This window comes from Nipponia nippon, unplaced genomic scaffold (genome assembly GCF_047370975.1).
Source record: "Nipponia nippon isolate SJK-2023a ecotype South Korea unplaced genomic scaffold, ASM4737097v1 scaffold_5, whole genome shotgun sequence".
Taxonomy (NCBI): Eukaryota; Metazoa; Chordata; class Aves; order Pelecaniformes; family Threskiornithidae; genus Nipponia; species Nipponia nippon.
In genome coordinates, this window is record NW_028262369.1 from 27,834,803 (window position 1) to 27,861,262 (window position 26,460).

The 26,460-nt window shown below is 42.4% G+C and overlaps 2 protein-coding genes across 3 annotated transcripts in view; one reads left to right on the plus strand and one right to left on the minus strand.

Moving 5' to 3' along the window:
* Positions 1-4,671, plus strand: part of TTC39A (tetratricopeptide repeat domain 39A) — a 58,803-nt gene extending 54,132 nt beyond the window's left edge. The window contains exons 19-20 of one of the 2 annotated variants that reach the window (XM_087730741.1): positions 730-1,550; positions 2,438-4,671. The gene's annotated coding sequence lies outside the window, so the exon portion shown is untranslated. Of the gene's footprint in view, positions 1-729; positions 1,641-2,437 lie in introns of those variants that run through there. The other variant, XM_087730739.1, reaches the window with a different exon arrangement.
* Positions 4,105-26,460, minus strand: part of RNF11 (ring finger protein 11) — a 31,764-nt gene continuing 9,408 nt past the window's right edge. The window contains exons 2-3 of the mRNA XM_087730744.1: positions 5,918-6,087; positions 4,105-5,329 (exon numbers count right to left, since the gene is read on the minus strand). Coding sequence (XP_087586870.1) covers positions 5,158-5,329; positions 5,918-6,087 — 342 coding nt within the window. The 3' untranslated portion in view covers positions 4,105-5,157. The remainder of the gene's footprint in view (positions 5,330-5,917; positions 6,088-26,460) is intronic.

The following is a 26,460-nucleotide window of genomic DNA, read 5'->3' on the forward strand; positions in this document are numbered from 1 at the left end:
AGCAGGAAGCTCATGGGTGCTGCCTTTGCTACTCCCTATTGAAGTGCAGGATCTGTGACACACACACACACATACATATATCAAAAAGTATTTGTAGATAGACACAAAAAGTATATGTATGTATATTCACACGCACCAGCAGCAGGCTCTGTAGCCAAAGCTTTTTGAAAAGTTGTCAGAACTGTTTGAACTATTGAATTCAGCACTTAAAAAAAAAAAAAAAAAGCTAAAGATATGAAGCAAAATCTTTGACGCCTTTTCAGATGATGGCTGAGGAAAACGCGCAGAGGTTAAGGGCCTTTACTAACGGTTTGCTGTGGGATCATGTAGGAAGCCAAGTGCGCAGTATACAGCCGCCTACAAGGAGAAATCCCAAAACAAATGGGCAACCTAGCAAGATTAATCTTTTTCCCCTTGAATTTCTGCCTTGTCTGTCTCCCTCAATCTGCTTACCCAGTGTGCACTCTTGATTAGACAGGCAGCTACCACTAATGTGGCAGAAGGGTAGGAAAAAAAAGATGCTAAAAAGGTGGAAGCGTGTCTGTCTGTCTGCAGCGAGAACGCTGGCAAAAGTGCCTCCAGTGAGCCAGAGCAGGGCCTGTCGTGTCCAGGAAAACCCTTGGTGCAGAGAGCCACGGTGCACGTAATATGTGCAGTGAACTGAACGTTTACTGTTGTGTGCAGAGTTGTTGAAATGCCTTATTTAAACTAAAGGCAGATATTTTCTAGGGGTTGGTGCTGCAAAGAATAGGCTTATGAGTTTATTTGTACTTGTTTTCCAACTGAGAGGATACAGAAGGTTTGGGGGCTTTTTTGTTTGCAGTACGGCTCGCCCCCTCTTGCTGAGTAAGTACATACCTTTGTGCTGCTAGAAACACGTACAGGCATTGCACAATTTTTTTTTTTTCATTGTATAGATTCCTCTCTGCAGCTTTTGCTTAGCTAAGTGTCTGTGCAGAGTGGATATTGTAATAAATCAGTTGCTAGCATGCAAATACAGTTACTTCTTCTGCTTAAATCAAAAAGATGCTTTTGCAGAGTGTTTGGACTGTTCTTTTTATCAAAAGGCATTAACTTTGCATTTCAAACCAAGAATTCCAAAGCCCGTAACTCTTATCCCAGAACAGGTTTAAATGCAAGATAATCTACAAAGGATGGTTAGCATAAATTATATTCTTCAAAGTTCAATGCTATCTAAAAGGAAAAGTTAATCCTTGAAGCTAATTTTTATTCTGGGTATTAAATCAAGAAGTGTTCTTCTGAACAGATTTTATTCATGTTTTTTATAGGTTATCAACTAGTATGTATTTTTTTAATAAAAATGTGATGTCTGTAATAAACTGTATTTGTGATCAGCTAGCATCCACTTCGTTTCTAAATCCATTTTAATCCAGAATTTAACTGATGAGAGGCCTTGTATGTTTGGTTTCAGCCATCTTGTTATTTATTTAACTGACAGTCTGACTCAGAAGGATTTTCATCTTTACGACGATTGCCCAAGGACAGGAAATGTCGAAGTCTTGAAACTGTGGCAACTGAAGTAAGTTCAGGTAATCCCTCAGCCTAGAAACGTACGCTTCTACCACTGCGAGGAGAGGACCGTCAGCCTTCCAACCACCCGACTGCTTTCAGCCCTGGGAAGCTGCAAGACAGTAGGAACCTTTAAAATCTTATGTGGTTAAAGCTCTTCTACACCACTAGCTCCTCACAAAGAAATTCTGTGGGCTTTTTGTTTGTTTGTTTGTGTACAAATTTTATGATTCTCTCCCAGATTTACATAATGAACTGGCAACAAGTAACAAGGATTATCATCTTTAAACGTAAAATGATTAAAGTGGTAATTCCAGTAGCATGGAAAAATTTTTAAGCATGAAGGTCTTTCTTTATAAAATTGAGTATTCATGACTTGCCCTTGCATCTCTTTTTCCTCAGACTTGTGGGAATTTTGTTTTCTTGTGCTGTATGAGAAAATCCTACTACAATCTGCAAATGTAACCTAACGCTTTCCTTGCTGGGCAAGCATCGGTGGATGTTGGCGATGCCCTTGGTTCCTACCTGCTCTGTTTCTGTGGCACTTCCGTGGCAGCTCTTAGTCTCTAAACGGGACAGCAGGTTGCTGTGAGAGGCTGTGGTGTCCGGCAGTGACTGGGGGTGTGTGGACTTTCGAAGTCGGTGTCTCTGGCGTTGTTGCCTGGAATTGCAGAGGCTTGAGCCTGATGATCCACTCAGCTATTTCTGGGTCTGTGCCAGGCTCGTTTTGCAGTTACGGTTCTGAAGTACAGACAGCGTTGTTGCACTGAACCTTTTCATCATACCGCAGAGTCCCTACAAAATGCTTTAAAGCAACATTTTTTCATGACTTTTGATGCACCTACAAACTTCCTTACTTACACACAGTAGCTGTAAGAGTATTTTTTTTCTTCCAATTGCTTTGCAGACATTTTACCATGGGCCTGTCCACCTGGAAACATACAGCCCTGGCATAAGAAGGGCTATGGCTGAACAGGTCCAGATGAACAAGAGCCAACCCTTTCCACTCACTGAGCTGCAGTGGACTCTGGTTAGGAAACAGCTGTGCTGTAAATGGACTGTCTAATATGTTTGAAGTGTAAGTAATTTATTAGACACCCCTGAGACAGGAGGCAAATATTATCTTCACCTTACAGATGGTGGAATTAAGACACAGATCTGTTTTCACAACGGTAGCTAAAATTCAGGTTACATATTATTTTGTGTTAAATCCGGATCAATTACTTTTTTTGAATTAAAAATCATCCAGAACAGCATTGCACCTAGAAACTTGAAAAATCATTTGATTTATTTGTTATATTTACACATTTGTCTTTAAGCTAAAATTTGAACTTTTTGGAATGTCTCTGTGTAATCAACTCTAGTTTTAGCCCTTCACACCTTTTTGCTATTTAACAAGTATTTTAATAAAAGTAATTTTTTCCCTTAGCCCGGTAAGTATGTATATCAGTGTTAAAAGTTCAACTATACAAAGTGCCTAGAAAAGCATTCAGCTCAGTAACTGGTCACTTCATATTTCTTTTAAATCTTTCTTAATCAAGTCTTGTAATAAATAAAGACTAATACCAACATGACAATGCTGTTTTTTCAAATTGTTCATTTGCCAGTTTTTACAAGATAAAGAAATGAATACTTTATGTGGACACTGTTTTACCAAAAAAAAAAAAAAAAAAAAGGAGAAACCAAACCCCCAAAACAAAAAGCAACACCCCAAAAGAAGCAGACAAAAAGGAGGACACAAAGGAACACACATGGAATGATGAAAAGGAACAATGATATTGCACAACTTCAGGTCTCTCTTCCCAGATTTTGATCCGTGTAATTAGGTATGTATGAATTCAGCAAAAAAATTGCGTCCAGATAAACGTGTAGCAATTTGAGTGACTCTAGCACTGTAGACTGCTTTCAGTCTGTAGACTACTTGGAGTTCTTCTCCAAGAAAGGAGGTTGCTGTCAGCTGCAGGAATAATAAATAAATCAACACGTTGATTCTACACTTTGCTGACCAACCCTTCAAAAAGTTATCCGTAACATGCACAATTCTTTTATATTGTAAATACACTAAGTCTTCAAAGTACTTGAGTCTTTAAACACAACTTGTTGTATCAAGTACTGAAACTATAGATGAAAAACAATCAAGAACGTTCCCTGATTTGTTGTGGTTAACTTGAGATTGCATCTCATTTTCCAAGACCAGGACTTGCCAATGTATCAGCATTGCGCTGAATGTATACAAGTCACAGTAGGGTACATTAAGGAAGGGGGGGAGGAAGGAAGAAAAAGAAAAAAAAAACATGCTAAGTGGAGAAAAGGTCTTTACAGCTACAATCTTTGCTAGATCATCTCTTAACAAGCACATACCGTTCGCTACAGAAATGAGCTAATTGTGTCATTCTGGCTATAGCAGTACTTCCCCCCCCGCCCCCCAACTGCTAGTATGACAGTCTGTGTTTATATAAACTTTGCATTTAGGTGCAGAACAAAATATATTTTTCTCATATCTGATTTCATACCTGTTTGGTGGACTGATGTGTCAGCCAGCAGGGCTTAACAGATACATTTAATACAGGAGACTGAGATACAGTATGTTTATTCTTAACTTCTGATAACCTAAGAACTACAAGAACAAGAGATGCAGTATCCATTTGCTATGATCCAAGACAACCATTTTTAGGGAGAAAAAAAAGTAGAATAAGTGATCAACGCTAACACTACATTAGTTCCAAATTTTTTTTTCCCCGTCATGGTAGCTTAACTTTATTGTCCATCTGGCCCGCTTTTAACCTGATCAAGTTAAAGGCGGCGTATTGAAGTTTAAGGACTCTTGTTTCATCAAAACCAAAGCAAGCTATAAAACATGAAACCATAATTTCACTGTAGGACTTGTTTCACATCTTCATATTCCGCATCACTTGTAGAAAAGGGATAATGCATCTCGGTTTGCTTACAAGCTAGGAGATCACTTTGAAGTCTGCATATTCCTAACTGCAAACAAAATATAGCACTTTTAACAGGTTATAAATAAACTGGTTTTCAAGCATAGAGCCAGCCCAACAATAACAATACACTATTAAAAAGACCTAAGGCAATGAATTCCGTCTCCAATGGAGAGAAGAGAAAAAAAAAAAAAGAAAAAGAGAACTGTGCAAACAAGCTTAAAACTATTTCTTTGTGCCAGTGTTATAAAATGTAGATTTCAATAAAGCCTTGACCCAAATGCCAGGACTTGTGAAAAGAATCGGAACAAAACTGGTTACTTTATTTAGGAAAAAAATACTCTTATCTTGCTGCTAATAAAATTGGATACACGCAGTTTAAACATTTACAGTTGCTGTAACACTTTACACAATTCCTATATATGGGTGTAAGAACAAACATTAAAAGACAATGGTGGGTCAAGGCTTTACATTAAAAATAACAACCTACTTTTCTATAGTCTCTAAAATACTATGTTTTTCCCATTATTTGCAGCCATTCAGGAATATTTTTATTTATTTATTTATTAGGAAATGTATACTTTGTGCATGATCTTAATTCCTAATTCCTGGCTCTTTGGGCTGAATAACAAAAGGATCAAACCCATTAAAGTGGATGGTCTCCTTGAAGGTTCAGTGGAGAAACCCTGGCTCAGTTAGTCTCATACGATGAAAGCAGTGCTGCATCCACTGGCTCCATGCAGGATGGACAGGTAAAGGATCTCATCAACCAGTCATCTATACAGTCCAGGTGGTAAATGTGCATGCACGGCAGAAATCGGATAGGGTCCCCGTAAACAAAGTCCATCATACAAATGACGCATCTGGGGGGGGGAAAAATCATAAAAATATTTAGGCTCCTGTTACGACACTGGAAATGAAAAGTAGTGTAATATCTGCTCCTGGGTATGTTTGAGTCAAACAAACTTTGGCACTTGCAGATACTGTGAGGAGTTCTTGGCTCTGTCAGTGCTGGCTCCACCAAGCACTAGATATTTTTGGTGTTTCTTTTGTAGTATGTGCCCACGGTTACAACGCTAGTGAGGGCAGGAAGCCTTCTGTAGGCATGGCAGGGGCCGCTCAGCAGAGTGCGTAAAATTAGAAATGGTGAAAGGGAGCCATAAAAGTGAAGAACTAACGTGAAATTATTCCCCCGTGAAGAGAGGATAAAGAGGAAAAAACCTATAAGAGCATGAATTACACAGGTCGGGAAAGCAAGTTTCACCTGTAACAGGAAAACAAGCGAGGATAAAGGAAAGAGCCTTCTGCATGGTCATTTCTGTCAGAAAGCTACATTACATTACAGTCCCTGAAAATAAGGCAAAATCAGGAGGACAAGATCACGTTTCCCAGGGCAATATCATAAACCAATGCAACAGCCACATTAGTTCAGTTAGGTTTCCATAACTTACTCTCTGATCTTCTTCTCGGAGCCGTCTCTTCCAGGATCATAGACTCCTTTAGGTAGATGCTGAATAAGGCCTATCCTCTGCGCTATTCTGATTTGTTCCTCTTCTGTCAGCTGTGTTGCTAGCCGAGTCTGGCTAGGAGTCGGGTGATAAACAGGAACAGGGACCTGCTCCTAAAATGAAAATATTTCAGTTAAAAAAACCACAGAGGCTTTCCTAGCATTTCATAGCACAGTACGGGCAACGTACGTAACTTTCAGTCCTACAAATGTCTGTAGGATCTCCCACTCCTACTTTGCCATTTTGGGGCTATAATTATATTGACAATGGGATAAAGAATCGAGGCCAGTATCTTGAGCAAGGAGCTGCTCCTGGTTGTTCTCTGCAAAAGCTTTTTATCTCCAGGAACTGTTCACCCATGAAATACAGGTCCAACAAACTCCACGTGACAGCAGGCAAATAAACCTTACAGGCACCTGGTGAACCGCTAAGATATGAACTGGACAACATAATGGCCGAGGAAGCTCCCCCAGTATTTGCAACAAAAAGTAGGTTTTTGTACATTTAGGAAGACTTATTTGCAAAGATGAGGACAGTGCCTACTCTTAAGGGTTTTAGAGAGGAAGGTTTTATTGGTTCTGTAATAACTAAAATTTAGGCAAACTGTTCTGGGCCACACAAGTGCCAATCCAGAATTGCAGATTTAATTCTTGTGTGTTTAAAAAAATGTCACCTGGACAATAAAAAGAATAGCTTAAGTAAGTAATCCAAGTTTTACATTTGTTCTCATACATTAATACGATTTTTACAAGTTCTCCCAAGCTGGACTTCAACTGCTGTATGTTTAAAGTACGTATTTCCCAAACAAAAAATAAAGCATAATAGCAGTCCGTCCTCTACCGCATTTCTCAGAAGCTTCTTTTGAATATTAATGAACTTTAGATCAGATATTTTTACTAACATTTATATTAACATGGTACTTATTTTACTTGCTTTTAAAGCACTTTTTTGGACATAAATACCAATTTTGAACAGGAGATACTATTAGGACAGTATGGGCCAGTAGCCATAAAGCTACTGTTAATAGGGAGACTATTTCTTGCAATAGGCCTATTTTAATGGTACTTCTTAAACAGCAGAAAAAAAATCAACTTATAGATGTGTTCTGAAAATAAACCTGGTGCATCAGAGAGACAATAGCATCAATTCATCTTCTTGAAAAAAAGCAAAAGTTGACGTTTCAGAGGACATCATTGCTGCAAAACAAGCAGAGTGCAGGAGTGTGTGCAGCTGCACCGCAGGAAGCGCTGATGCAGCACACATCACCTCCGACGAAGTCCCCATTGCCAAACTCCCCCTCTCATCACCGATACGGGGAAGATGTGGGCCTTCACCGTCTGTGACGGGGCAACCACCTTCTGAATGCGCGCGTCCTTACGGAGTACAGACCACTGTGGGCATCGCCAGATATGTGAGCAGCAGGAACACAGCTGCGCTCCCCTCTCCTGTTCCCTCTTTGCCTTTTGGCCTGCTCCGGCAATGGTCTAGTGCAGTGTTCAGTGTTCAGCTGACACCAGCACCTGGCAAAGTCCAGATATGGGGTTTAACGCATATAATACTGCGCTTGTAAAACCTGGTAAAGTGATTCTTTCACTGCTAGGAAGCATGGCAAGCAGACAGACAGGACTCCTGGAAGGCCCACGGGGCGCACAGCCTCTCGCCAGCCGATGCTGGGGGTGCCCGACAGCAGAAGTCCTTGCTCATCAAAAATACAAGTCTGCCTGGCAATTCTTCTTTTCTTTTAACACAGTGCCTACCACTTGCAATTCAGCTGTGGGGTAAAATTCAGAGTCTTCTCTTAATTTAGCTACACTAGGATTCCCCCCCTCCGATTCCCTAGCAGAACTCGGAGGAATTATGAGAAGGTTCAAAAGACGAAATGCCAGTGGTTCTCTAAGCTTGATTAATTTCCTTACTCCTCTAATTTCACAGAATCACAGATTTCTTCTAGATCAGCTGCCTTTTAATGGATTAAATTATCTAAAGTATTCTCTAATCGTAGTTTGGATAGGGAAAAGCACCAGCTGAAGCTAGGGATGGCCTATCAGATATAACTATTCATGAAGTGGCTCTGCAACCTTTGGTGCCAGCAAAATAAAACATTTTTTCCCCTCCCAAATGCTGCAGACCCTCTGCACTGAACACATCAGCTCGAGGCAGAGCCCAGTCCTGGTTTTATGTTTCAAGAACCTAGCACCACAAACTGTCAGTAACCCTTTTTTTCCCAAGGCTTTGCTATACTTCTTTGGACAGATTATTAAATCAATAGCAGAAGGCATTACTGCCAGCTCCTTTAGTTGTTGCAAAGGTGTACAGAACACTTAGCAGTTGGAGAGAGATGCACCCTCCCTCCCATCTTAGAAAAAAGGAGGAGCAGTATAACTCCCCGCATGCATGGCACGGGTTGGTGCTAATAAGGGCAGGAGGAGGGGAGGCTACTGTAGTTAACAGGGCTCCCCTTCGCAAAACCACGACTGCAAGCGATAATGCGGAAATACAACGAAAGGCAAAAACAGGAGGAGGAAATAAAGGTCCAAGAAACTCTCAAAATGTCTGAAAGTAGCAGTGACAACTGACAGCGAATGCCTATAGCAGAAGAGCAGCAAATCGATCATCTCAACAGAAATTATACAGCAAAAGGAAACTACAGTTAAGCAAGAATCTGTTGTGAGTTGGAACTACCACATTTGGACAACTCCGGAATCAGAAATCAGTCACGCTATCCAAACGATGAATGCTTCGGTTAAGTTTTGGGCAGTAAATAATTAACACAACTTTTAAGCCTGTAATAGGCCAAACAAGAACAAAACCTCTTTCCCTTGTTCTGGTCTTTTACAGGCACTAGAGCGACAAGCGACCATCAAGGGACCACGTACTTGGGGAACCCATTTCTGCATTACTGCAGTGCCCGTCTCCCATGGGTGTCATCTTCCCCAGGGAGGCCCGAAGAAGAGGGGCCCGATGGACCCCCCGGGCCCCCGTCCCATGCCAAATATACACAAATGCTTTCCCAACTGCCAGCACTGTATGGAAACGCTCCTCCTTTTGGCGTCCTGTCTCGGGTTCCCTCCCCGCAGAGCCACCACCCTGCGCTACATGTCTGACATAACCAATTAAGGCAGGAATTTATCGTTGCCAGCTGTGGGCTTCTACAATTTCACATACTAGACAAGAATCTCTTGTCAGATGAGTAACTCTGGGTGAAAATGGTGCCGTCTTTCACCATGACGTCTTCATGCTTGTGAATATGAAGAACTGGGGTTGCTGTGACTCCCCAGCTGTTGTGAAAAATGCGTAAATTGTACTACTGTAAATAAAAGAGTGACCGCTCGATACTCGTGATCTGGTGCGCTTCTTTAACACGCTGTCTGGTGGCACTTTAATCTCGCTTCCCGATTACTATTAAAAGCCTGCCCAAACAGTGCTAGCAGGCCACTGGATACAAACAAACCAGTAAAATGGAAGAACACAGCCGCACGCATTGCAGAGAGTCAAATTATAGGGTATGCTGACATTGACCTTGTCAAGCCAGTCCTCTGCCCTCCGACAGATAAAAAGAAAAGGTGTGTTTATACCTGTATGGTTCTAGAAATATTTTAAACTATTTATGTGTGAGAATATGAGAGCCCAGATTTCTCTGACTCAGTTAGTTGAAGCAACATTTGGTGTCCCCAGAGGGGTCAAAGTAAGAGATGGAGTAGATTGCATGAAGTGCTCCCTCACCTAGACCCTGACCGACCACCAGCCATCAGTCAAGCTGGCCTCCTTCAGCCCCCGGTAGCCCCGCTGGCGTGCACCCAGGCCGGCCCCGCACGCAGCCGCCGCCGCATCGCCGCACCGGCAGCTGCATCCTCTGGTTTCTCCACTGCCAAATCTCTGAAGCATTTCTGGAAGTTAAGCTCATCTGAGAATAATTTCAAGCCCCCTGTAAGGACAGAGTGCAGCCCTGCCTGTGCGGGTTTATCACCCCTTTGCAAATCTTCCACAGTTTATAATGGCTACTTTTATCAACCCACGTTAAGGCAAGGTCCTGCTCGCTCCAGCGTGGGTATTCAAGAGTAACGATGTGAGGATTCGAGACTTCAGTCAACTTATATTTGTAGCTAGATGCTCCCTGATGTGTATATATAAAAAAGATTGTATTACCCAAGTAATCATTATTTTACTCCCAAGATGAGCATGAATGTATTGCTCTGGTGTCTCACTTTTCCCTTATCTACCATGGAAAATGTTTTTGCAGACAAAATTACGAAATACCGAACTTCTAGCCAAAGTCCGTGTTATTTATCATTTGATGAAGATGTCAGGCATGTCAAACTAAGACGAAATTTCATGTTAACTCTATTCCTCCATACAAAAAGACCTAAAAAAGGCCAAAATAAATAATCAAACCCACATATTAGTATCAGGCAATGAAATAAAAATCACTTTCTGGCACTTATTTTGCTTTAATCAATTATTTTTTTCCCATATGAATTTAGTAATGACGAAACATCTCAGATGGCCAGAGTCCTGGAGATACACTTTTTTCTTGTTCAAAAAGTAGGTGGTGTCAGCACAACCCTCCCTGGCTGTCTGTGCACAGAAATCATTCGTTCCTGATGTTTATTCAGCCCTTAAATAACAGCATTAATTTAGGCTCGAGGACTACAGCAGGGTTTGGGTCTCCATCTCACCCTGGCTCCTCCTCCGGGGGGGGGGGGGGGGGGCGGGAATCATAGAGGGCATCTGGAGGTCTGCATTTTTCACTTCTAATGAAAATAAACATTTTCACACATGGCTTAAAAGGCCCAGATGCTGTGTTTCTGCATGCAGCTTCCCAAGCACGCTTTGGGTTCTCGCCTAGAAAAAGGAGGTTTCATCAAGCACGATTTGTAGTTTGAAGTTTTCTCATCAAAGCAACTTACCTTGGTTACTTATGCTGCTGTAAATCTGCTTTTCTCTTGTTTTACAGCATTTTCATCTTGTTTTTGCAAGTGCAATGAATTTGTAATACTCTGAAAACAGGTCAGTGGTAGATCAGAAACTCTTAATCCCTGGATAAAGATTATTTTAAGGTCCCTCTACGCCACATATCAGCAGGATGTTATCAGGGCTTCTGTTTGTTTGTTGTTTTTAATAGTTGCACCAACATGCACAAATTATCCTTTCAGGAAGGTCAAAGGTGAGATGAATAATTCATAACATCTAATAGTTCCAGAGGTTGAAGTACCACTGCTGCCCTGAGAATCCTGTCTACAGCCACCTGCTTTCCACTACTGACTGCTTTGCTTGGTTTCCATCCCTTAATTTTCTTCCTCCTCTAATCCAACGCTCTCAGTGTGTCTCACTCTGGGATATTTATTTGTGTTTTAACACCAGATCAACAGCATATCTGTTAATTCAGCCCAACAAAGACGACAAACGTCTTCCTAGCTATGTTTATCCTAAGTCTTTTCTACATCTTCTTAAGTACCAGTAGGTATAGCGCTTACGCTCCTTGCAGTTGCTGCCTAATTAATGAATGCAAATACAACAGTTCAATTTGAATTTCCCCAGTTGTTCCCACCGCTCTTTTTTTGAAATCCCTTCGATATGCAAATGCCTTTCTTGAAATGCGTTGTCTGAAAGCAGCCGCACTGGTTCGCATACAGCTGCATCAGGGCCACATAGGCTTTACTGCTCACCAGCTCTCAAACTGATCTGAAGAGCGGCCTGGCCTCGCGGCAGCTCTAACAGCCTTGCAACATCGCTGCCTCATCGTCACTATACAAATCTTTCAGCCTGGCTGCTTCTCAGTTTTCTCACCTCTAAGGTGAGATGCTTAGCAGGAAGCCTAAATAACTAATCTAGACAAGAAAAACTTCAGTTTCTAGATGTAAAGTCAGGAGGTGAGAAAAAAAAAAAAAATCATGCTTTTGGGTTTTTTTTTGCAAAATCCCCGCTGAATTTTATGAAATATTCTCTTCTTGCTTCTTTATTACTCATAAGGAACTCGCAGGGATGATGGTCCAGGGACCTTTTCTGTGAATGCCATTCTGATCTGGGTGAAAAGACTCAAACTCCATCCATATGTGAATACACATTTTGAAATAATATCCTCCCCCAAGACGTATTACTGTAAAATCACTCGCCATTATAATGTGCATTATATGACAACTACAGCTTACTTTAATAACCCTTAGAATATTACATGCAGCCTGCCAACTATAAAAACCTTTTTCTGCCATATAGAAGAGAACAGTTCATTTATAAAGCTGAATACCAGTTGCTATAAAATACCATGTAATGAAATCGTTACCCAATCTTTTCTATTCCTGCTTCCAGGTAGCCAGTCAGTATAAATAACTGCAATAGCTGAACACTTATGCTAAAAAGTTCTTTTGAAAGAAAAATCCCCTCCTCTCACCTCACTTGGAGGAGACACCTGGGACAGACAACCAGATCAGACACACAGGCGTGCACGAGAGGAGCTGTTCTGGCACAAGCTGGAATCTAAAGCACGGGTTTGTCTAGCAGACCCCATTCACTTAACAGTAATATAGTCATAAAAGAGATTAAACATTAAATTAACACCGTGTTAAGCAAAACTGTAACTGATCCTTTACCAAATTTTCAAGCATGCCAAAGACTGATTCCCTTTGTTTATGTGAGAAGCGTGAAGATCCAAGTAGTTCTCTCCCAACAAATAATAATACTTTTTAAAACAAGATTCATTGCACCACTCTACTAAATACACGTTCACCTTTAAATATGATTCCAAGTCCTTGCATTTCTCAGGATTCCCACATTCCTCCCTAAAGAGACTAATCACAGAATTTAAATTTTGAATGTACATTTGATTCATCTGGAACTTGAAGGCCAATAAATGTATACTTCATTTTTAAGATTTATTAAGGGATTGCTCTGCTACCACTGCTTGCTGGAGAGAGCTTACTTTAACTCTTCATGACCATTTTAAACAAAACCACTTTACTTTTACTTTCCTTTGTTTGATATATTCCTTGATAAGTTTAATGGCACTGAAGGACAAAAAAAACAAACCCACAACATACAAAATTTCACATCTCAGTTTTTGCTTTGAAGTTTTATTAGTATGACAGTTATCATTTAAATATTCAATAGAAAATTTGCATGCAGAAATAAACGTGTGCACTAGCATCTTACTGGTCCATAGCCAGTAAGAAAGACAGCAACGCTCCAAAACCCAGCAAGGGCCCCCCTGCACCTGGGACGCGTTCAGGTTCGTACACGCTTCCCACCAGAGCGCTCTTAAGGGAAGATTAATAAGAATTATGGCGTTGTAGGAATTGGGCATTGTAGATACGGTCAGTAATTAATACAACAACAGCCTAAGGAAAGAGCCTGCAACAGAGGAGAGGAACCTGCAGAATCTGCACGGCGTTTCTCCAGCTGCTAACACCAATTAAGCAGCAACGCCCGGCTTGAGTCACGTATCATTTCAGAGGGAGGTGTTTTTTGGCGAATGCCACAGTGGTTCTGCAGTGATGGCATAGCCTCATTTAAGCTATTACTAAAACTGTAAAATTGTCCTTTGGATTTTTCACAATTATTCCACTGAAATTACTGAGAAATAAATGTATCTGAAGAGTTGGAAAAGATAAGCAACCATGAAAGAGAGTGAGTCCTGGCTGCCAACTCTTAAAATATCACCTGTCCCCTGAGCCCAGCTTTGCTACCGAAAACAGGGCTGGGGCAGAGAGAGAGAGAGAGAGGAGGTACCAACTAGATGGATCCTGCCTGCTGCTTTCCTAGACAGTGACAAGGGCTATCAGAGAAAGGGACTTTGGCAAGCTTCTTACCTGTGCTGTCACACAAACCCAAAAAGGCTACCTACTGCCAAGCTAAATAGGTGACGGTGCCCTTTTCAGCTTGGCCAGTGCGAACCCAGCCTCACCTGGCAGATGGTAATCACCTGCTGCTCTGTAGAGTCACCTGCTCTGAAATTTGATTAACCATCAACGCAAACCTAAATATAAAAGATCAGCAAGAAGGAGTTGTAGGGGAAAAGCAGTAATTAAAAAGCAGTAATTAATCCCTGGAAGCACAATCTCCTGACACAACCAGACAGTTTTCACACTTCCAGGCTGCACAGCAGGTTTCTCTGGCTCAGGGGCCATATCCTTGGGTACGGTACCACTAACTGAGTTCTTGTTCACCAGCTTCGTGTCCGTTTTGGCTGTCCTTGTTCCTTTCTCCAGTGATCCCATCAAACATCAAGGTGTGAATTTCTTCAGGAAAGTGGATAACATATACACCAACACATCCCAGACCATCAAATTGCTCACCAGACAACTGACTCCGTCTCTCCAGACCGCCCCACTTAGGGCATCAGGCCACAACTTCTGAGGGATAACGAAGTCCTCTTATTACAGCTCCTACCATGTTTATTTTAATGGGGGTTTTGTGTGTGTGTGTGTGTGTATATATATATATATATATATGGAGGAAAAAGATCCATAAACAATTTACAAAAATTCATGCTTTTCTGTCAAGTTGCTGCAATGAGCAAAGCCAGGAAAGAACAGTTGCCCCTAAACATTAAACTAAGGACACTCGGGCACAAAATGCAGCCTCCTGAGACTTGTGCACCCCAAGGACTACAAAGCAAAGCAGCTGGGTAAGGAGAAAATCTAGCAGAAGGGGCCAGCAGTCGTTTCTGCAGCTGGCGACAGAAGAACAGCACATGTATGCGGATCATCCTACCCCATAAGCAAACCACAACATCTGCATTATTGGTACATGTTCTCTCCTACTTACACCAAGTGGTTATCTTTGTAGAAACCCCTTCTTACGCCTGGCAAGCACAGACAGTTATTATAGTGCTATGGCTATGTTAAACACAGCACTTACGGTTCAAGCAAGACGGTTGCTGGAGAAATGAGAAGCAGATTTAACAACAAATAAAAACCTGAAGTTTTGGGAAGAAGAAAATGGTCCTGCAGCAGAAGAGGCTGAAAACAAATAAATCTCTGAGACTGTCTCCTCCGCTGAAAGGTACAGAGTGAACCTACTGTCTCCCATTCACTTACTGCTGTGGAACTGCTGGCTAGCAGGAAGCAAAAATAAAAAAAGAACATCCCAAACAAACGAATCCAGTTAACATGTTTTTCGGAGGCTGCATTCAAGCACGAGAGATGGGGGAAGCACTCTGGAGCTACGATAGAAAAGCTGACAGAACGCTAACGGTCCACGCAGAAATAGGAGAATCGTTCACACTTCCTTCAGACACATATTTACTTTCTGGAAAGGGTAAACATCAATCAGTGCAACTTGCTTATAGTATAAATCAAAGGCAGAACAGGTAAAAATGCTAGTATTGATCATCCTGGGTAACATGTAAAGTCTGCAGCCAGCCCGGACTCTGGCTAAGCCAGGTCCTGCACACAGTGCAGCAAACAGGCTCGCTCACAGCCTGCCCCGCTCGTCCCGTGAGCTCAGACATGTGTGGTTTGTACCGGATACCGTCCCCCATGCACACCCGCCCAAAACACCCACTTGGAGGCTTTGACTCACCTCAGGGTACAGCAGACAAAAAAGCTTAAGCTCACACATGCTCCTGCCTCCTGAGACATGAGCTTGGCCCAAATCTACCGTCCTATAACCCCCAAAGCATTGCATCGCTCAGACAAGTTCGTGCAAGTCCCTTACATGAAGGGCTTGATATGGATTACTGGACAGGCAGGCACCCTACAAAGAGTACAGGCATATAGGTGACTTCAGGCGGGCAACATAATGCACTAAGTAACAGTGTGCATTACGCTTTGAACTAGCTACTGAGCCCCCAGGCTCAGCGTAGCCGAGCTAGGCACACGCAGCCCCTGCTCACCTCCTGGTGCTATTTTGGGGATTTTGGGGATTAGGGTGCAGCTGACTCCAACTGGTCTAAAACAGCGCTGCCTCTGCAACCTGGGTCCTGCCGCTTCCCTTGCACTGGCCCTAGTCGCCGGCTGTGAGGACACTGATCCGACTGACTCTTCACCTCGTGAAAAGCAAACAAGCCATTACCATCGACTGTGCGATTGCTACAGCCACTGAAAAAGTTGGGAACAGGCAGCCAAGAGGAAAATGGAGGAGTGGCCCTGTCAGGGACTTAAGCCAATTGTGAAATCCTGACTCCAAACACTTAAAAAATAGCAAGAGTGCTAAAATTTATTTTTTGGCAAGAATTAGGTCAGCTTGAAGGCAATTCTAAGAACAAAACAGCCCTTCTGAGTACTTCAGGAACAAGGTAGCAAAATTACAGAAATTGGCCCTAATTAGTCAAGAGGAAAGGCTGGGGACAAAAAGCCAAAACAGGGAGTAAACATGAAAATGCACATAAACTAAAGGCACAAGCAATCCATCAGGGGAGGACTGCTGAAGTATAAATCCAGGCTGTACTTCTGTGTGTAAATAGAAGATGTGTATACGCATATTTAAATGTGCTAGTCTGAACTAATAAGAACATAATAACATATAGCAGCAAAATATTATGCATAACTAGGAATGTATTTTAGAAAAAGTATATAGTGAGTAGGATATCAAAGGATCAGTGCAATCAAGTGACGAATGATCTCATCTCTAGGCTCAGCGTACGGCGTTATCGTTCAACGACATGGCAGGCACCCGCCTTGGGCAGAGGGCTATTCAGAACGCAACAGCCTTGCCTAAAGCAAGTTTCAACACACATCCAAAACCATCATATCGAATGCAAGTCCTCATACACCAAGTTCCTAAAACAGGACTTAAATAGACACAACAGCCCCAGCTGGAATGAGAACATCACCGTCGTGTACAGTCTTCTGGGAGGTGTCAGTTTAGCCTCAGATAAGAGGTAACACAGATAATGAAAACAAACAGGCAGATCAACAGCGGCTATCTCAGATAATCTGCCCCCGATGTATTATCCTATGCGACAACACAAAATACTTTTCTGTAGCCACCCAGTTGTAAACAAGCAGCGAAAAAGAGGTTTGGAAAGGGACATAGTAGTCCTTTTTATAGAGATACAGTCTGTTACCCAACCAAAACACACAGAAGAGGTAACATAGGAGAGGGCTTCTGCAACCTTGACAGGGACCTTCCCCTTGACCAGGGAGCAGGTAAAGAATGGCTGATGAGGCAGAGCACCGCAGCCAAGCTGCGCTAGCCCAGGAAGGCGGGCTAGCAACGGGCTCCCCTCAGCAAGGTAAGCCAAGCAGAAACCTGATGGAGAATTTCCCTTAGGGTCTCACAGCAATCAGGGACTCAGCAGAATGGGACTCTCACACAGTGCAAACCTCTGCCAAACCATAGAGAAAGGAGGGAAAACAGATTGCTCTACTAAGGATAAACAACTTGGGGGGAGAAAAGTGGTAACAGTCCACGTCCTATGGCAGAAGAGCTTCAAAAAGCAGACGAGGCTGGTGATGAGCTGGGTCTATGTAACCACAAAGCAAAAATACCTGAAGTAGAGAGACTGCTGGCATGGGACGCCTGCTCGCCTGCTTTGAGACCGTGTCAGTGAAACAGCCCCAGACAGCAGGGTTTGTTTCAAAACTCAGGAATCTGTATTATACCTCACTCAATCACAACTCTGTACTCGGTCTGAAAAATTTTAATTGCCCTTTTAGCAAAACCATCCTCAATTACAAATGCTTGCTCAAGCAGGAAGATGCCACACCTTGGCAGATTGACGGTACGCTCCGATCCACAGGCCTTTTTATTTTCTTAACGATATCTGAATTTCTAACACAAAGTGGATGCCCCTGAGATTCAGGTATGTGACTTGAAGCCTCAGCGTAGGCAGTGCAGCAGGGGACTGGGCTGTGCAGAGGCACCCAGGAGGCTTTCTGAGGCCAATTAAAGGATATAATCAATGCTGTGTTTTGCAACAGCTTAGCCACAGCTTTTTTTTAAGCATGTTTTTTTATTAGCCTGCTAGAAAGCCACAGACAGATGAAGCCTCACATATACCTCCCATACATTAGGGCACCTCAAACGCAGTACGAGTCTCTGCGTGCAGCTGTCCCGGCTGTCAGTGGCGTGCTGGCTTGGCGAGGACATCCCCACTGTCCACCCAGCCAACGGCTCTTCCCTTCTACCAGATCCTGGACAATTGACAGGGGGATTTCTGTGATTTCTTCCACATTTTGAAGCTGAAGCTGGAAATGCGGTTTGAATTGGGGGGTACCGACAGCACCCTGAACTGCTGGGCTGTATACAAGAGATTTCGGCGCAGCCCGGGGTGCCACATCATGCAGGCACGGTCACCTCTCCCACGTGCACGCTTGCTGCCATCTCCCAGTTCAGTGAGAATGAACACACAGGAAAAAATGCAATTCGGCTATTTGTTTAGCGTCATTTGATAACAACATTAATTATTTCAACTCTTAGTTAATGAGCAGCAGCAGTAAACAGCCAGAGGCACCAATTCAGGCTATCAGCTCATCTCAGTCAGTCATTTATTAATCTTAAAGAAATGTCTTAGGCATTAAACGATTATTACTACATCTGTTGGTTTGTTGGGTTTTTTTAAAGCAGTGCTCTATCTAAAAACAAGGAATGACTGTATGAATATTAAGGCACACTAAAGCTTCACGAAGCTCCATTTTTTGATGCAGCATTAACAGTGAACACAAGGGCAACGTTTCTATTTTTTCCAGCGAAGTCTTGTCCTCGCAAGCAGTGACTCTGCGTTTTTAGCTCAGAGGGCACAAATCCAAGTGTGATCTCACGCAACTGTCAAACCTCTTCTAACAGAAAAAAAGGCCTGTGCCAAGAACAGGTAGAAAAATCATAAATAGCTCTCTCAGGAGTCAGTTATACAAGCAAAATATTTCCAGAATGTGTTTTTCCTACTTAAAGTTCTCAATGGATAGAGACAGTTCAACGAGCATCTGGTCTTTTCTTTTATCTGCCACCAGAAAACACATGTTCATTTTACCACTGTGTATGAAACATACAGCCAGCTGCTGGTGCAACCAGGATGGGCCGCATACATTTGGCTTCATGGATGAGTAAGGTACAACATCCATCACTATAAGCAACCACGTCTCTCATCAATATTTTTAGTCTGTTATTTTTTTGAAACACTCTTCTTTGGATCTTGCCTGTGCTGGTTTTACACCAAAAATACTTGTGTTTGTTTCAGCACAGATGCTTTCAGAGTGGGTGGTTTGAAGGGGAAACTGAAGCAGGCCCAGAGCTCTGCAAGAGTGAGGGGGGCAGAAGGGGAGCGCGGAGCCTGGCCCAGCCTCTGCAGACGCCACAGCTCCCATCTCACCTTGGTCTGCCCCGACGGGATGAAGAAAAACCTCTATTTAATCAGGCCATTCCCCTGCTCTCATGGAAGGTGGCAAGAGTTTTGTTTACATTGAAACTGGCTTTCTGAAGGAAAACTTGGTTTCCATAATAGATTTGTCCTGCTGATCGCAAGTATCAGATAATAAAATCTATCTGCTCACATGCACTACAAATGTCCCTGCTACTACCCCAGTAGCACACTTACTAAGGATTTTTAACAGAGCCACGAGGGTTTTTCACTTCAATGTCAGGGACAGGGTGGTTTGTTTTACCACATGCCCGTGCAGCCACCACGGCGACGGAGCCTGGCAGGAGCGGGCCCACCAGCTGCCACCTCGTCACCACCACGCTACCAGGGACGCAGCACTTGAGCACCTACTTAAGTACTTGCCTGAATTAAGGCTCAGGCTGCTACAAAATCTCAGAACAGAAAGCTGTTTGAGAGGAGGGACGTGAACACAGAGAGGTCATTTTTCTGAATATGGACTGACTGGTTGGAAGACAAAGGCCCATTTCACCCCGACACACCCGTATGAGAGCAGCTGCGAAGCCTGGAGATCTCCAGCCTTAGCTCATCCATAGGCAACGAGGGATCTTTCATGTTGTGTGAAGCACACCAGAAACCCTGAACACCTAATACAGTGGTAGATATGATGCAGTTTTAGGGCTGGAGTTGAAAAGATCACGTGGAAATACAAAGGTTACCTGCCCAAATTTAAAAGCACTACTTTCCCAAGAACTTTACCTGCAACTTGCAAATACTACAATTTAGACACACGGGTACAAGAAAACTGCTCAGGCCCTGCACCGAAGCATAACTCTACCACAGGTGAGGTACGTGTTACTTTCAATGCCCCTCAGAGGCAGTAAAGGAAAGCCTAATAGCATTAACATCATGTTACTGACATTCTTTTAGGCTTTATGAAGACATAAATACTTTTACTTACCTTATTCTCCTGCCTTAATGTTTGGGGTGGAATAACTATGTCCTGCTACAACTCACACTATCACTGAGCTACAAGCGGAAAGCTTTGAGACAGTAAAGCTGGAGGTATTCTGTATGTTATCACGTCAAAAAAATACATGCAGCCACAGCAAAACAGCTATCAAGAAAACCCTGGGAGTTTCTTAGGTTTCATTTATGACATTTAGTCTAAAACATGCCTTGTTACTTTGGGAGTCGTTAGGGTATAACTACAGAGGTAACTGTAACAGCTAGATAGGCAAGAAGAGAAAAGGAAGATGGGAAGCTTCTTGCTTGGATTTTAACTCCATAAGCAGAAATATCATCACTCAATTACTACAGAAATATTGTAGTTCTCTTTCTAGACTTTTTAGCTCACTGTACAGTCCCCGAAAGGACACCTCTCAAACACATCTCTGAGACGCAGTGGGTGCACCAGAGTAGCCTGGGAAGCATTTAGTGCTGCTCCTCCAAGTCCCAGGACCTACAGGACTAAACTCACTTTGTCTCCTTATGCACCACTGCGGTAAGTGAAGTCAGTGAAGGTGCTTCCCTGGGGACACTGAAAGATTTGCGGAGTAATCTCTGAACCAAATAGGCAAGGTAACAAGGTGAGTCTGAATTCCTGTCTTTCTTTGGGATACCTCCTTTCCTATAGGCACATCTCCACTGCAGTAAAGACATGAGTAGAAATCACTGTAGCAAACAATTTTTTGTTTTTTCATTTGTTGTTTTGGATCAGACAGTAGAAGCAGAAATAAACCAATTGTTTTGGGAGATGGGCGGCTCTAGATACTTCCTTGGGGGCAGAAAAGGGCTGGGCATGGCTTTCTCTATGAACTTTGGCAAAAATGAGTCCGATGTTCCTCAAATTAAATCTACTGAAAGCCATAAAGCAGGTATTCTATGGAGCAATTTCAGACTGGTAGATCAGGTTAAAGAAAATTTCTTTGCTCCGCTGAAGCTTTGTCCGGAAGTTAGCCTTGATATAACTTACAGGCCTGGTCCTGATTTTTTTGTATCACTTCATGTACCACTGCGTTCCTGGTGAGGTCTTCAGCATGTTATGGAATTGTTTACTCCAATGAGAGAGGAAAATGGCTAGCAGCACATGAAAAGGTGCTTGCCCCTTCAACTTCTGAGCAGCACGTTCTGCAGACTTAAAGTAAATAATGTCTATGACTTCCATTATCAGTCACCATGACAAAATTCACTGCAAGATTTTTTTTTTTTTTTTTTACTTTCACTGACTATGGATGAAACAGATTTTGTTTTTCAGGAAAACCAAGTTGCTTGAATATCATATCCACTAACAACAAAACAAAAATAGAAGCATTAGCCTAGAAAAACAAAGGCTGAACAGGATATAGGACTGATCTCTAAATAAATCAGGAGAGTAAACACCACAAAAACAACTGAAGAGCTGTTTGGTACAAGAATAACAGGTCCAAGTTTGCCATAAATAATCTAGAATTATGAAATAGCTTCTAGAGCCTTAGTTCTCAGTTGATCAAAAGAGGCTCCCTGTAGGAGTAGTAAGGACAAAGCTTGACCAGTATCTTGTAAAAATCATACATTATCTGCAGAAAATAACTTCACTGAGCAGGTGCATAACTATCTATATATCCCCTTGTTCACAGACACCAGAGAACAGTCCAATTCACACACTTGTTATTATGCAATTTTTCAACACTGTACTGAACAGGGCTGTTCTCCAAATTAATATAACCTATTGTGCAGTGTAACAACCAGCAATAATGCTTGTCATATTTAACTCAAAGCTAATTTAAATAAAAATACAGAAGATAATGCTTCGTTAAATCTGAGCCTCGTTTTGTGGAAGCTATTATAAATGTCTACAGACACTGTCATGAGTGGATCCACCTGGAAGTTTAAGACGCTAACAAAATAAAAGCTTTAAAAGTGAGGAAAAAAAATTTTTTTACAAAATCACTTCGCATTAACAATTCTGGTTTGATCCCTGCTGGGTTTTTGACAGCCCACTGGTGGAAAACACCTACGGTGGAAGCACAGGGGTTCTTGGCCAAACCCTGTTTCCTGCAGCACACTCCACAGGCAGAAGCAGGAGTGAAGGCAGGGCTGAGAAAAGACATTTATAAAGCTTATCCTGCTGACAGTATGCTAGCTGGAAGTTTTACCACATACAGAAGTGTCCAGTTTTACAAACCCACTTGTGTTGCCTGAGTAGCCCGGGGCAGCTGCATCACTTACAGATTTTGCTCGGGGCAAGGAAAATGTGAGATCCTCAGTGAACAGGTACACTTGGGATTACTGCACTCTATGTTGATATACAGGCGCTTTATTGCTGGAACACGCTAATGATTCTGCATCTAGGATTCTAAAAAAATAGGTATCTTACTTCAGTTTGATGCATTACTTAAGTCTTTTTAAGGGAGAAAGGGCAACAGCTATTGGTCTAATTTAAATAGTTATATTCCATCCAGCTGAAATGCGTTACTGTATTCAGACTGAAACCTGGCCAGCACATTTTGTGAAATAAACCAAGGAAACGTTAGTGGCAGCAAGCAGTCTCATTCAGAAAACTATTTCTACAGCTTTGCAGTGCCCCACAGCCCCGACAACGTGCTGGGCCATTTGCTTACCAGTGACCAACAAGGAACGGTGTCCCTCACTGCCATGGCAGCCCCATATCCTGCGGCTTTGGGGGTTTTTTGTAGGTCTCTAAGCCAAAATGCAACTCAGCTCATGAGATCCAATATAAAGACTGTATTTACGGCTCGTGTTCAGTGCTACTGCTTCTGAATTCAGGAAACTAAACTGAAAGGTATCAAGGAAGAGGGTTCGAGCTATCCAAGAGCAAGACATTACCACAGAAATGACAACAGCAGGTAATGGTACATAAGCGGATGCATGAAAAAGAAGCAAGATTTGCTTCTCAAGTTTAGTTCTTGAAACAGTGTTTTGTTCCTCAATTTGCTTTAAGTAAGACTGGCTCCAATAGGAAACTAGTAGCCCCTCTTGAGAGACACCAACCTAGAATAAGGAGTCACAACATATAAAGCAGGACAGCCAAATTGAGGCAGCCAGCTTAGCTTCTGCTCTTGCATAGTCATGTAATTTCTTAATTCTAAATGTTTTAGACACCAGGGAGGCTGTTTTATTAAAAGCCACATACACTGGCAGTCCTCACAGACATATGCACAAAGGTAATCAAACTCCTAACAGCAGTGACAAAGCTTGCCAAGTTATGTTCAGAGTTTGGAAACCATCCACGGAGTCATAACTGGAAGGCTTGTGTGAGGAAAGAGGTAGAGCAGCACCCCACAATGCAGATGAATGATGTTACTGTAGTCAGTCGTGTCCCGAGAGATACCACAGTCTGCTGCGCAACATGAACAGCCTGTGAAAGTCTTCACCCATTCCTGTACTTACCAAATACACTCATGAACTGTTAGGTAAGATTAATGAAGTGTCTTTAAAAAGGAAAATAGCGAGGAGAAGCATCCAAGCATCTTTAATGGTGGTTGTGGCAGACATTTATATTCTTTTATTATGTTTCATTGGTTGGATTTTTTTTTTTAAGCCAGAAAGATCACATTTAAGAAAAACAGAACTAAGGCTTTATCTACACCAGAGATTTGTCCTGAAGCAGCAAAATCCCTCCAACTGAAGTCATCGCCCCACTGAAGTTAGAAATGGTACCTTTAGACTGCGTTTCATGTACAGGCCATTCCCAAATGCACTCACTGCCCAAACCAGTATCAGACATTCATTCTGTGCATGCTTTGGTATGCAGTTAAGTCCGACTATACCCTTAATTGCAACATGGAGAACCCAAAACTCCTGTAATACTTGGTGGTAATAGCACATGTCTAATACCTGACACCTCTAGACCTTTCCAGACATGTCACAAAGTAAAATGGAATATATAGATGGCAAAGAGTGCAGATAAATCCAGTCTCCACCAGGAAGTCAGTTCAGTTCACTAAGCTGACAGGACGAAAATAAGAGCGAAAGAACCCATTTCAGACACTTGAAGAGTATGAGCTGACTCACTGAGAGATCAGATAAGCACCAAAGCCACCATGAAGAGACTGTGGAGCACATGGCTGCAAGTGAAAAACAGGAGGGAAAAGCAAAGCAATCCTTTTTGGCAGCTGTGGATGGTTAGATTAGACCTCCCTACACCAGAAACATGGACGCACACAACATGGATCACAAGGCACGCCACATTTTCACCTGGTTTCAGCTTGTGGTCCACTGAACACAAATAGCCCCCAAGCCTCTCCTTTGGCCTTGGCTGCGTTCACTCCCAAGCAGTGTCTGTCAAAGCCATTACATGTAAGTGCTAGAGCAGAATCCTGCCTCAAATCAAGTTAAATGAACACTGATGCCAGTTTTCCCACGTGCCAGAGGTGTACACACCCTGACACAGGGGCACCAATGGTTTCCACTGGCACTCATCCCCGGTGTGGTGAAGGCCACAGGAGGAGTACATGGTGTCGTTAGACAATAGCACTTTCTTTAGTGACGCAGAAAGTACCCCTCTCTCCCCAGAAAGGCTGCAGCAGCCCACATAGCTCAAGTTGCTGACACACTGACTCAGATAAACTCCCCTATATTTAAAAAAATGCCTTATGCTGACAAAGGCACGGACAAATATCCCCCAGCCTACAGTACTCTTCACTGTGTGACTCGTTACCCTGAGGTGGAAACATTTGTCTGATCCCTCAACACCAACAGCCTGTTTGGTAGCATCTGTTGCATAGTTGTTACTACCATTTTCCCAGTTTTTGCTTTCCAATAAAAATACTGTCGTGCCAGCAGTGCTGCTTGGAGGAATCTCCATCTGCATGATCCGACCAAAGCGAAGAACACATTGACCCCAGGATATCATGTTCGGAGTCCACTGCAGGAACTCCTGCCAGCATGAAGGCGTGACCCAATTCACTCATTAACCAAGAGGTAATTAGTTGTTATTCAGCCGCAGAACATTGAGAAGACACAGAGACATGAAGTTCTGTATGTTGCAGCTGGGAGTTTGGAAGTCTGGCCCTCACCACGCTGGAATCCAGATGGTGGCATGTGTGTAAGATGTATTTAATAGACTCCAAGAAAAGAGGAAAGATAAAACACCCTCCTTTCCTACCTCAGCCTAAAACTATAGCTCTTTTCTCCTCACTTTGTCAGCTTACAGTAGGTGACACCTACATAAAGACACTTCAGGAGAAGCTATATATAGGGGGAATTGAACTCTTCCCCAGGAAGCTCTAGATATAGGTCATCTTGCTTCTTTTGGGAGGTAGGAAAAAACAGGTTACTCATTGAACAAGAATGGAGTTTATAGAGGAAAGCAAAGATTACTTGGAGCATGAAATTTTGTGTGGATAGTATTTTTTCTTTCCTAAAGGATTTTTAAAAATAAAACTAATTAGTCATTAAACATTGTGTCTCTGAATACCTGAGACTCCATCTACTGTAAATTTGACATCAGAAACTGGCAGTGGCAATTAAGCAAGAACTATTATAGAGCATAAAATAAAGTCTACAGGTGTTAAAATATTAATTTCAGTGTCCTAACTAAATCTGAATTTAGAGCATTAGTTTGGCGATTTGAACCTTTTATGTAGTTTCCATCGAATACAGCAGTTAACTGCTTTCTGTTAAGCAACAGCACAGACCAAACCAGTTTAGCAGTTTGGTACGTCTGTAGTCAAGCAATGCTTGCACCTGTTTGCTCAAAACCTGAGAGCAATCACTCTTCTTTCTGAACTTTAAATAAAACAAATTTATTCAGGCAAAATAAATACTGGTCTTAATCTATACTGCAAAATTATACTATGTCTGAATTACAGATTTCGACAACCATGTTAATAAAATGCCGTGATTAACATTCAGTGTGCAGAACAAACTCTGTATCTGGGTTTAATTACAATGATGAATAAAAGTCAGAAGACACAGGCATCATCCCAGAGTAGTCATGCATTATACTGTCCCATAGATACTGAAATAATGGAATCTGATGCACTTTGATCTCTTGGATAAGTCTCCTGCAGCTCTGGAACAGAAAGGGCAAGAGCACCCAGCCTCATCCGATTCTGCAATGTTCGCACACTGAGTCATAAGAGATTTGTATCCCTCACTACCAAGATGCATCTTATGGGAATAAATAAAGTCAGATAAATATTGCTGCATTTCCTTCTGGCTAGAGCTTGCATACAAAGCATCAGGAGAGCCATACAGAGTGACAGTGGTGAGGACTACAGAACTACTG